The following is a 13,009-nucleotide window of genomic DNA, read 5'->3' on the forward strand; positions in this document are numbered from 1 at the left end:
TGATTAAATGAATGCATATTTGCCACTAGAGGATCAGTGCAATGGACATGGCAGTAATTAAAATGGGTACATCGATTCAGTTAATGAGTTATACACCACACACTTTAGTCTATTTCTTGGAATATGATATATAATCAATTTGCTGCTATCATGGTTTCATATCTTGTAAATATTCATGATGTAGCTTCATGGCCTGCCCAGAAACACAAACAGTATCTGCTGTCCCAGTTGATTAAGCAGTTTTAGGAAAGTCTATTTACAGGAAGACTAGCTTAAAATACAGTTGCAATACAATTACTGTTGGATTTTTTATGGAAATCAGTCATTTTGCACTCATTCAGACCCATCCTTTGTAATTTGTATTGACTCCACCGTTTTCACATGAAAATAACTTTTAAATCGTCTATCACATCAGAATGCTAAATGCATGATTTTCTAGTAAAGATTTCCTATAACATTGTGGGCCTGTGACTGTGAAGCAGGAGTATGAACACAATTTGACCTGATAATGCTTAGAGACTTGCTTAGAGACTCCAATAACCAAGCCTAGACTGCCAAGCACAACTCACCATTATGTCCTGCAGTATTTGCTGGTGATAGCAAGAGTGCGACCATGCAGATGAGCAGCAGAACTTGTGGGGAAGCCTTCTGCTTGTGTTTCTTAATCATCCTAGACAGACAGACAGACAGACAGACAGAGCAGAGAAACAGAGAGAGCAAAAGCCGTGAATAGCAGTACAGATAGCACCACAATACACAATACTGCTTGTTAATAGTTTTCATACTGCAACACTGATATTACAAAAAAGTGCACTATGCAAATGAGCCATCTAACCAGTCACAGTGTGCTGTGAGCATCCTGATCAATCATAGGTACAGATGAGTGTTTCTGTAGGTGTTTTGATAAATCAAGTGATCAAAAGTATATTTATTTGGGCAAAAGTCCAGTCAGATTATTGTGACATTGTGAGATTATTGTGAGGCATATTGCGAACACAATGTGTAGTATTATGATCACAGTTGTAGTATTCTCTTGTATTTTCTCCAGATTTCCTGATGCACATTTTAGTTATGAAATACATCAGTTCACTAACTTTAATCAATTAATTAATCAACTAAATTGTTAATTTACAGACTAATACATTTTTACCTGCAATCACCCCAACATCAGTAGGCTATGAGTTTGAACCCCAGAAGTGCCACAGCCGACTGTGACTGGGAGACCAACAAGAGAAATGCCTTATGGGATTGTGTGAATTTTCCCTGCTAGTGGAAAATTGAGTAAAAAACATTACCTAACTGTGATGCAGAATTTAAAAAATGTGAGTTAAAGAAGTTTTGACGTTTAGAAGAAGTTTTAAGAAGTTTAGAAGTTTCATGAAAAGCTGTGGAATAAGCTCCTATTTTAAGTTGGGCTGACTTTTCATTTTTTACAAACGGATAGCTTTGCTTCTAAAATCTGATTGGCTGAGCCATGTTTAAAGTTGTTGTAAAATAATTGATATGCACATGTATGACTGCACACGTCAGTTTAATTCTGTATTAATGTGGAAAGTTTTTAAAAACTAAACAATTGTTGTGTAGATCTGTAGAGAATAGTTATCTTGGCAGTCATTGCAAACTGTTAATGAACCACATTGCTTGTGTGAAACATTATTTTTTGGGATTATTGTTAATCGTGAATTTATTTCCTTATGAACGTTGTTGTATTTTATCTAGTGGTGTCTACACTGAAAGCCCTGAGGATATTTGTACTTAATTAATCAAGGTGCTTATTTTCTTACAAATAGTTATCATTTAATCCAGGCAACCTGTTTGTATGCTCTGGTTGAAAATTCAAATGTACTTATTTTAGTGAGTAGATCAAACTCAAAAAGAGATGTAGTAAGAGAGTACACGGCTGAGTCGCCCAGCATTCCTGGGAGCATTTCTGTTTATTAGCTCCTATTTTTCCTTCAGATGTTGTTTTCACACAAACAACACTTTCACATGTTATATATGGGTTAAATATATGTCTTCATGAACTTTACATGCTTTAGTGTTTCTAACCATGAATGTGTTTAGTGTCTCTGCTCTGGAGTCAGTTTGGTTGTAACAAAACTTAAATTACTGCCAACTCTGTTTTTCCCAAAGTTGTTGTGAAAGTATGTAACTCTGAATACTCTTTTGGAAAGTTTTCTTTTATATCTCAGCTTGTGATCATTAAAATGATCTCAATCTTGTGAAAATTGATAAATTAATCTATGATGTTGTTACTTGAACTTAAACGTTTCTGCAATAGTATAGCTTGTGTCATGTATTCAGGGTTGGGATGTGAATATGTATTCAGAAAGCAGAAACGAAGTATTTGTATTCAGCTACATTTTGTAAAGGTAGTATTCAGAATACAGTTACTTTTTACATTTTTAGGAGAATATATTTAGAATATTTACCTGCTAGTGAATATTTACCCCATTAGTGCTCATTAAGTAACTATTTTAAAATCAGCACACAGCGTGCAAAGACTTACTCTAAAGATAAACTCAGAAAATGGCTTCTTTATGAATGTTGAATGTTGAAGCCTGAGTAGACTGATAAATCACTGTGATGAGTTAGTTATTAATCTGAGTGTTAACTCAGGCTCTTTTGAGGGATGACTGAACTGAGTAATTAGACACATTCTCAGTAAATATAAACTGAAGTTTATAAAGTTACTGTACTGGACTTGTGTGTGCATTCCATGACAAGTTACACACATATCAGTAACTGAAAATCACATAGTTCCTCACTTTATAGTCAAATTTGCTAGATTTTTTTTATTTGGACATATTGAATTATTGACTTAGGTCATGAGATGGCAGTGGGATTATGGGAGTAGCAGTGGACTGAAGCAGGCAATAAGAGCCAAAATGATGTTGAGAATTTTGTATTCATTTTTGTGTTCATTTGAATAACTGAAATTTTCCTGAAACATCAGGAGAAGGACATAAACAGAACTGACAAACAGTAACAGCGAGAAACAGTCTGAAATAAAAATTACAGCAGAAATTTTCCCATGTACTATCAAAATGTATTGTAAATGTATTGTAAATGTATTCTAAATGTATTCTCAATACATTACTTTGTTATGTACTGCAGTGGAACACGTTACTGAATAGTGATCATGATATTATTCAGTATTCAGCCATTATTACTTTTTCAATGTATTTTGCCCAGCCCTGGATGTACACTTCTACTTTGTTTGTTAAACTTAAGAGCTTGTAATCAACTTCATGTATAATTTCAAACAACTTAAAAAGCTGCAATTTGAAAACTGCAACAAGTTACATCAAACAGTCTGAGAAAACTGAACTTAGCAGGGTTTTCGATGCAGTGGTGTCTTCTGTCATTCACTGAAAGAGATATTTTGATATTTGTCTGGACCTACTGCTTCACACTCTCAGAAAAATGATACTAAACGGTCACTGGAGTGGTACCTCTATTGTCCCCAGGGTGGCACCCTCAAGGGTATGTCTTCAGTACCTTTAGTCAGGGAACATAATTGTACTACAATCCATTGCAGTTATATTGTAGAAGTTGTACTGACTCCATACACACCATGTCTGGTCTCCAGCGTTTTTATTTTTTGTTCTGTTTTAAACATCAGGTTACAAATACGTACTTTTCCCTGAGAAAAACTTGTGGTACACAGTTGGACTGTTGTACCTTTGAGAGAACATTTACCTTGTTTGTACCCTGATAAACAAAAATGCACCTGCGCAGCATCTTTATTTCTGACAGCGTGAGCAGATTTTGTCTCTGAGATGCTGGAATGCTCAGAGACAACACAGCCATCCTCTGCAGTTGTAAGGAAATTATGATCAGGGGAAAATGTATTATGATCAGAGGAAACAACATGCAGTAATTACTGTAGCGCTTGGCAGTTACACTCTGAGGTAATGCTTTCCTTAAATGACATATACAGTAGATTACATGTTCCACCGAGGAGGTGGCAGCAGTGTCTTCTGCACACATACTCCTGTTTCATCAGTGTTTAGGAGGACTAGCAGCTGAACGGAGTCTTTTATTCCTCAATTCAGTGTTGAGATGTGGCGAATGGAAGTATTGGGAACTATTCAAATAGCTAATATTCAAACAGCTTATTCCCCAGAGCTGTAGTGCTCATGAACCACAGCTTCACACTTCAAACTTAAACGGAACCTAACAAACCTCTTTACTGTGTTACAGTATAACTCATCTGTAACATAATGCTGATTCCCACAACTGTACAAATGTTTATCTTTTACAAATGTTAATATTATTCTGTATTATTCTGTATATAGTCATTATATATCTACTCAGACCTGCATATGCATAGATATTCACACTTCTCTTTAGCTCCTTTCACACTGGCCCTGTATTATTACTCTATTTTATTACTATAATTTTATTTTATTTGTCACTTAGAATAATATTTGTTAATCTGTTTGCTTGTCTAGTCTGTTCAGTGTGCTACACTTCACACAAACACTGACCAAGACAAATTCCTTTCTTGTGTGACATTCCTGGTAAAATAAAGTGATTCTGATTCTGAAATAGTATCCAGCAAAACTAACATATTATCCTATCTGTGAATTTTTTTTATAAAGCTTTTTGTATCACAGTAAACAATAACAATCAAACAAATAACAGCGACATCTTTGAAAAACACTGTTCAGTTTAAGGCCAAAGTTTCTTCACATTAGTCAGGAGTAAAGCCTGCATAAAGCACAGCTTTCTTTGCTAATGTATGTGCAGCAAGAATAGGTTTGTGGTGCAAGACAGAGTAGCGCTCATAATCACATTTCTTTTTCATTTTCAGCAATAAAGATTGCTTTGAATTATTCTTTTGTCACACGATCATAGCCAGTGCCCTTGTACATTCAAATGACAGTATTCAATCTTAGAACATGAGAAAAAGAGAAAGGAAAAAACTCATTAAGAATCTGAAAAAAATGAGACATTTGTATTTGTCTATTTTATTTTAATACGTCTTCATGTTTAATGCATGCCTTTTTTTTTTTTTGTTGCACTGCAAACCCAAAGGAAACGTGCATAATTTATACACTTGATTGCTGAGAGCATAGAATGAAGAATATCACATATACAAGTGTGAAGCGCTGCAAAAAATAATAATAATAATAACTATACACAGACATCACAATGAATAATTAAAATGGGGTGTAGTTTAAGACTTATATCTTGTTATCTTACGTAAAACATCCTGTTACCAAAGGTTTCTAAAGCACCAACTGTGGTTTTCTCATTTAGTTTGTGCTGGATGATCTCATTCATCTTCATTATGTATCCAATGTGAGAAATATCTGGCAGACTGGAGGGAATTTAACTGCATCTATGCACACGTTTTATAGTTTGTTCTTCCATTTGTGTTTATTCGTGCCACATTCGCTCGCCACTTTTAACCCGAGACTGATTGCTCCAGCTGAGAACAGTGAGTGAAGGAGAAAATGTCTAGGCTACTTTCTCTAAACTCCAGAGTTTCTTACCCCACGAGTCGTTTCCTTTTCATCACCTCCCTCGCTCCACAACAAATTGAATAGCCACAGGCCAATGAGCACAGTTTCAAACGGCTCGGTATGACCTTGGTGCCTATGCACATCAGCTGTGGCGGCAGGCTTAACGCAGCAGCTTTGCAATAAAAGTCCTCGGTGGACGGATCAAAAGGTGCGCTAGAGAAACACAGAGAACTCTCGGATTTGCGAGACGTCCACTGGGGCAATGAACAGCGTACATCTGGCATAAATGAGGATATCTGAGCGAGGGACAAAACTGTGACAAAGGTTATTGTTGTGCTTAGAAATGAACGCCGACAGCAAATACCAATGATGAAACAGACTGCACTATGACTCTACAGCTCAACAGCAAGTATAGTTTTATTCAGATATTGCTGCAGCGCTGGTATTTGCAAGCATCGTGAAAGGTGACGGAATCAAGGAAAGCTGGGATACAGTACTGTGCAAAGGTCAGAGACCACCCTTCATGCATTTAATTTCCAGTCAAGCACAAATCATCAGAAAAAAAAGCTGAAAATACATTATGTTGTATATAATTAACTTATATTACATGTAAAATAACACAGAAGCCTCGACAACTAAATATAATACCACTTTTTCAGTATTTAGTGTTTACTTCTTCTGTTTACACTGCAACCTGAACACTGAGAGAGACTAACAAAGGGAAAAACAGAAACATAGAAAAATGGGGAATCAAATGAGGCACACAAGGCAACACCAAACAATGCACGGCAAAGAAACAGAAGAGAGTGTATATACTCACAGGCATAAAACTACGAACATTTGGGAATAAGTCACTGCACTATGCCCGTTGTGTCATTCTAGCTCCACCCTTTTGTTATCCGTCATCCATGGTACCAATATTGAATTTTTTGTGACCAGTACTGATACCAATTTAAAAAAAATCAATATGAAAGACAGTGTAATTATATATTTGTTAACTATGAATTGTCATGTATGGTGATCAGTTCTCAAGTGTAAAAAAACACACACACACAGATAATATAAGTATTTGTAACACTGGGGTGGATCTAATTTACACAGTTTTCCTCTTACTCCAATAGTAGTCAACTAGCCAAAACATGATTAGTGTCTGACATTTGCTCCAGTGGAAGCCACGAGGCTAACATAGCTAACAAGTAATGGAAGTCTATGGCATTCAAAATCACTTAGCCTTGTTTAGCTCCATTGCAATATGAAAGAGGTAACCTTTATTGAGAAAAACCTGTCTTGGCCAATCAAATTTGAGAAAAATAAATGCAATTGTTCTGTGAACTTTTCCTTTAATCTCAAATAACCATGAGTGGGATTGTTGTACATGCCTAAGCCTTACTGCCCCCACCATGTTTTGCAGGTTTTATGGTCTATGATCTAATGGTTTATCATTAGATTTTATAAGATTTATGAACTGATTTGTCCATAAATGTCTACAGGCTCCTCACTTTTGCTGTATAGCATTATTGTCTAACCTAGGGCTTCCTAAATGTTTTGCTTTAGGGAGCCAAAGGGGAATGTTTGTGGTGGGGAGAGGGGTCAAAAAACAAAACAATGAATAGCATTGAAGGTATGTTTAAATATGTATAAAAATATGTTCTCTTGTGTGTTCTCTCATATATCGAAAAGGCGGAGGGGAGATTTCCTTCAGTCCGAATCAAACGTCATATTGGGAGGTTTACACTGTGCCATGTATTTTTTAAAATCCTGCTGGTGATGGTTTTTACATAAAATTTCTCCAACACTCTAGAGCATGGATGCTCAATACAGGTCCTGGCTCATTCAGATACTTGTGAATGCCTTCATTACCTTGACCAGATACATTATGGAGCTAAATCCTGCAAGGTGGTAGATCTCCATTATTGGGAACTGGATTAGAGGCTTTAAATGACTTCCATGAATGACTTCTAAGTTTTCTGACTCCACTGTCTGAGTACTTTTGGAGGGCACTGTGGTTCTTATGCTTGGCTCTTACTTCCTTCTTTCCCTGAGTGTCCAAGCCTCGCCTGTATCAAGAAAGAAAAAGATCCAAGCCCTGCAAGACTGATTAAAAGTGTACTCGTCAGTGCTCGGAAAGCTGACTCCAGCTGAACCTCTGACAACCTGACAGAGTTTCCACCTCGCTTCTGGAGCTGATGCTCGCATGGGTTAGTGCTCAGGCAACTGCAAAGACACACAGAAAAGTCAAAAAAGAAAAGGGAGAAGGAAGAGGTCTGGCAGCTGAATGCAGCTAATTCAGCTGGAGCAACATAGCAGACCTCAAAAAGTTGTTTCGCATAAATTGGTTTTCTTCTTTTATTTATGTAGCTCAGTGTCATACATATTTCAAAGTCGATAGGATAACCAGGTCAATCCATTCAGATTGCACTTGAAATATACTTGACATCATGTGCAAAATCATGTGCAAAGCTTCTGACTCAAATGTTTGCCTTATATAAGAACAGTTACATAATATAAGACTTAAAGAAAGAACTAGAGAAAAACATTCATTAGAATGGTGCTCCACTAAAGTTAGCCACTGAACTACAGAGGCCTGAATCCTACTTCAGGTCGACTAGATGATCAGATTATACTTATCCATTCATCCTTTTCAATTTGTACATGTGGACGTGCGTCTGCACTTCGGAGGCAGTGGCTAGTGGAAGAAGAAGTGCTAAACTCTGATGCTGTAGAACTGTCTTCTTCCACACTCACTCACAGAGCTGACATGATGCCATTGTAAACATTACATATCTCAGTAAGGGTTGTGTCATTACTGCCAAACCATATAATAAAGGCAGGCCTGGAACATCAAGTTTTTGGCCACTGGGCTGGGCACTGCTATAAGTGCATAGACTTTGCCAATCAAAACAAATTAATAGCAAGATTCTGCACACATTTACAGGAATACAGGTTAACATAAACCCAACAAACAATACAGCACTTCTCTTTAAACATTGTCAGATCCTAACCCACTTGCTCCAATGAAGACATAAATTAAAATCAGACAGCTGAAATGTTCATAAAGCAGGGAAAAAAGCAACTCAAAAGCACAAACCATTAAGCCTACTTACAAAAGCATACTGCCACAGTGGACATGGAATGTTTTTTTTTTCCATTTATATCTTACCTCTGATGACAGTTTACAAATCACTATTGACAAGAAAAATACAACTTTTTTTCTTTAACTCTTGTAGCAAGTTTTAAACTTGTCTTTTCTGCTTTATATAGAGTATCTTCCACTCTGTTAAAATATACCTCTGGTACATCATGTAAATCATAACCATTTAAATTAATGCCATTTTCAAATAGACATTACAGACATTTTTCCTCTGAACGTCACCAGATCCTCTGAAATATGAGGTTGTTAAAGTGTCAAGTACAAAAGTTAATGCAGGCAAGCTAACACTGCTGTACACTGATCTGACATCATAACAGTGGCAACCTCACTAAAATACACCATGTAAGAAACCAATCAAGTTTTGTCAAATGTGGTAGTTAAGTTGCTTTTACAGTGTAGCCCACAGTTTGAGTAGTGGGTGTTGATATATAATAGTGTTAAAGTTCAACATTCAACATCTTTCAGTGCTCAAAAGCGTTAGCTTACTTAAACAATGTATGTAGCATTATTCATATTTGACTCTTTAACAACCTCATGCTTCAGAGAACATTCAATGGTTAAAATGTACACAAGGCAAAACATATCAGACCCAAATGTTTTTGTTTGCCCAGGGTGTGACAGGGATGAGTTTGTTGATGTTACTGACTATTATTTTTGTATTTTTTTCATTGTTTCATTTTATTGTATTATTTCATTTTATAATTATTTTCTGAATTTTATTTAATACTGTTTGTTTGTCTTTGTTTTGATTTTATAATCTTATTTAATTAAACTGCTTAAACTTCATTTTGTCTTTCTTATTGTTTTAATATGTCCCTGTGTTTAATCTTTTTATTTCAGTGCAACACTTTAATGATCAGATTTATACTTATTCTTTTCAGCCCCTCATTTTGTGTTATAATGATTGACTACACTGTAAATGAGGGACACCCTCGATGTACTCAATGTTTAAATAAAGATTGATTGATGGATTATTGGATTAATGCATTTAGGTGGGTTCTGAACAATTATTTGCTTGGAAACTATTCAATCAATCTGGCAACTCTGAACACAAAGTAATTAAGAACCAACAAAGTGCGGTGCTGTCGTGGTCCAGAGTAGTATATGCGCATACTATGAATCTTCACACAACCCCCACAATCTCCAGCACTGAATCTGGAAAGCATAACAGAGTAATGACAAATGCTAGGAGCAATCACTGGGGAGAATGACTTCTCAGACCCGTAATATCTAATAGCTAACAGCCATGCAGTTAATTTCAGCAAACTTTAAGAAGGCATGTTAACATATTTATTAGCAGTTGCAGTACATTCCAGCACGTGGGCAGAGTCACCTTGACTGCACTGGACAGGCTCTGCGGATGTGGCGGGCAAAAAGCTGGCAAGTGATACGACTGAGCACAGGTGACGGAGTCTTGTAACATGTACCTGCTGTCTCTATAGCTCTGGAGCCACTGCATCCCTCAGAGCAGAGTGACAGCGGGTAAAGCCTCAAGCTTCATTTTTTGAACAATGGAAAGGACAGAGCTAAAAAAAGAGAGAAAAAAAATGATAAAATATAAACTACACTGTAACTTTTGCACCCATTTCTTTCCCAAATATGTTACATTCAGCAAATTTGCAGTTATTGTGCATTAAGATTTACAACAGTGAGTTCTCTGTAGAGGATGTGTACTTTTTTTCACAGCAAATCATGTAATTTGTCCAGGGGAGCCCAAAGTTTTGCGTATGACTGTACTTCTGTCATCTGGTAGTTCAAAATGGATAAAACATATTTGTTTTTTCAGTGTATGCCTAAAACTTGCAGAGGTGACCTTAGAGGACAGAAGCCTCAGCAGTGCTGCATTAGCAGAGTTAAGAAGGACCATTAAGAGTGAAGAGTTTCATTCATACCTCACTGTTCTGCGTCCTGTTAGCAGAGATACAGCTGTAATCACACTCCATAATGATGATCTGTCACTGTTTTTTAACATCTGAGCCACTTGAGATGGGAAGCTTTCAAGCCTTCCGTAACTTTTCTTTTGATCAAAGCTTTCTCCTTTCCCTTGCTTTTTTTTCCCCTTCTTTCTCTCCCTCTCTTGTTGCACCTAATACCAGTGTGATGTTTCAATCAATGTCCCTAAAATTCCGCCCGGCACCATTAGCTGTTCACCTCATTCACACCAATCAATCTGATTCCCTCACTTTCTTCTCGCTTTTATGTTCCTATCCTCTCCAATCCGGGCTCGTAATACGGGCAGCCTATTTTTGATCTGGTTTTAATTGCTCTTTTTGCGACGGCCGCATCAATTATGAATATGGCTCAGAAAAGCATCGTATGTCTCAATTTGAGTACCTTTAAGCTCAACAGCCAGACTCTTTGGGTCTACCCTCAGATGAGTTCTACAGTTTGCAGATCATGTAGTTTGTGATGTGATCTGTTATTCCCTGTCAGGTCAAAATATATAAATCTTTCAGAGATTTGCAAGCTCTCTGACTTGTTTTAAGTAAGTGAATATTCCATTTTCTATGGTTTCTATTAATGTTAAACTGTCATTACAAAATTGATCATTTTAGCTCTAAAAGCTGATGAGCTGAGACACATTCAAAGCCACTGTAAAACACTTGTGCATTTATGGACTCTCGTGCGTCATTTTGTAGTCGCCGGCATGCCCATATAAGGAACTCTGGGTCTATGTGTTTTTCTCTTTGGGAAAAATGAACAACATTTTTGAAAATCACTGCTTTCACACTTTTTGGCAAACAGAAATGTCCCAGAATTTGTCATGCTTTCCTGATGATATTCCCCTAGTTTGAATGCAACTCTGCAACAGTTTTAGCAGAAGAGTACTTTTCTCAGTTCAATTCAGACTCACAGAACTGGCTTTAAAAGAAATCAAACTTTGCTTTCCTCTTTGTTCATCAAGTATTCTTCCTGTGTTTATGAGCACAATATTTCCCTGAGCTCGAAGTTTAGTCTTTCTTTGAAGTGCTGGGGATTGGGATTTCACTACTGCAGCCTACCCACTAAGACAAATGAGCTCAAAAGCACAGAAATGCAATCGGCACTCTGGCTTTACCTTTGTCCATCATTCTGTTCAAGGCCACTGTTCAAGCCTCTGAAAAGATGAGACATTATAGTTGCTGCCAAGACACTGCCAACACTGGATACTGAGTTTTGTTCTTGTTCCATTGAACCACAGTACATTCTGAAAATGCATTCGTTCTGTACATGCTGTAAGACTTTTCTACTGAACAAAAGTGGTAATCAGTGGTTTAGATATCCATGATACTGTATGGCCTGATTGTATGAGACCTGTTCGACAATCCATTTTATAATCTGCTTAGCTGAATGACATTTTTGTTACATAGGTTTCAATTGAAATTTGTCTCTTTGTGTACATAAGTTATTACACTCATATTCGACAACAGCTATTTCCTTTATATTTTCCGCAGAGCATACATGATACTGATCATTAAGATCTCCTTTTCATTGTAGTATAAAAGTTATAAAGTTTTTGACAGTGTCACTTTCCATACTGTCATAAATAGCAGGCATGTTAAGATGTAGGAATTCACTGAGATTTGATTATAAAAAATTTGCTACACTATAGCAAATTAATTAATAACCCACATCTTTTGGAGAGAAATGAGAAGTGGCATTAAATAAATTTAAAAAAGTGTTAAATAAATTAAAAAACAAAACCTTCTACAATACAGTACCTCATATCTTAATATAATAAACACAGTAATTAAGCTCCCGGGTCATCTTCAAAGCTTGGTTAGCTTACAGTCATATGCAAAAGTTTGAACAGCCCCAGGTAAATTACCAATGTATCCTCTACAGGGAACCTAAATATTATATGTTTCTGCAAATTTATGTGCGCAGTTTCTATTCATTTGCTAAGTTTACCATTTTGACACAATACGCCATAGCTTTTGCACAGGCTATAATTTATGTTTCTTCCAACATGTTGAATTCACCTAATATACAGTAATTTCATTAAAAAGTGTGTTCTCTCTAGAGGACGTGTTAACTTATTTTCAATAGAAAATCAACAAAACGTCATTAGACAAGGGGTGTTCAGACCTGCATATGACAGTACACCACTGGAATATCTACTTGTAACTCTATTGAATGGTGGTTAAAATCCATATAGCCTTTATTCACAAAACCCAAAGGGCCACACGTAGCGGTGCTTTATTCCGTGATCTTTCTTTCCGTAGGGAAGCAGTACAGCCCAGAGTCAGTGTACATAGCACACAAAGTGCTATTACCAAGTGTGTCAGCGCTTACATTTATTAAAACAAATGAAACCAAATAACAAATACATAATGCCTCGAGGCCATCATGGAAAACAGTACACACCCCAATGAGTCAACAAGAAACTGAAATTTGGACAAGA

General features: G+C 36.6%; 1 protein-coding gene across 3 annotated transcripts in view; it reads right to left on the minus strand.

Annotated features, from left to right (window-relative positions):
* LOC118812256 (chemokine-like protein TAFA-2) overlaps positions 1-13,009 on the minus strand; it is a 63,364-nt gene that overhangs the window by 28,748 nt on the left and 21,607 nt on the right. For all 3 annotated transcript variants that reach the window (XR_005007528.1, XM_036577098.1, XM_036577099.1), the window contains exon 2: positions 570-670. Coding sequence is in view for 2 of the 3 variants with exons in the window: in XM_036577098.1 (XP_036432991.1) it covers positions 570-669 (100 nt within the window). In the remaining variant the exon portion in view is untranslated. The remainder of the gene's footprint in view (positions 1-569; positions 671-13,009) is intronic.

The sequence above is a fragment of the Colossoma macropomum genome, unplaced genomic scaffold (assembly GCF_904425465.1).
Source record: "Colossoma macropomum unplaced genomic scaffold, Colossoma_macropomum, whole genome shotgun sequence".
NCBI lineage: Eukaryota > Metazoa > Chordata > Actinopteri > Characiformes > Serrasalmidae > Colossoma > Colossoma macropomum.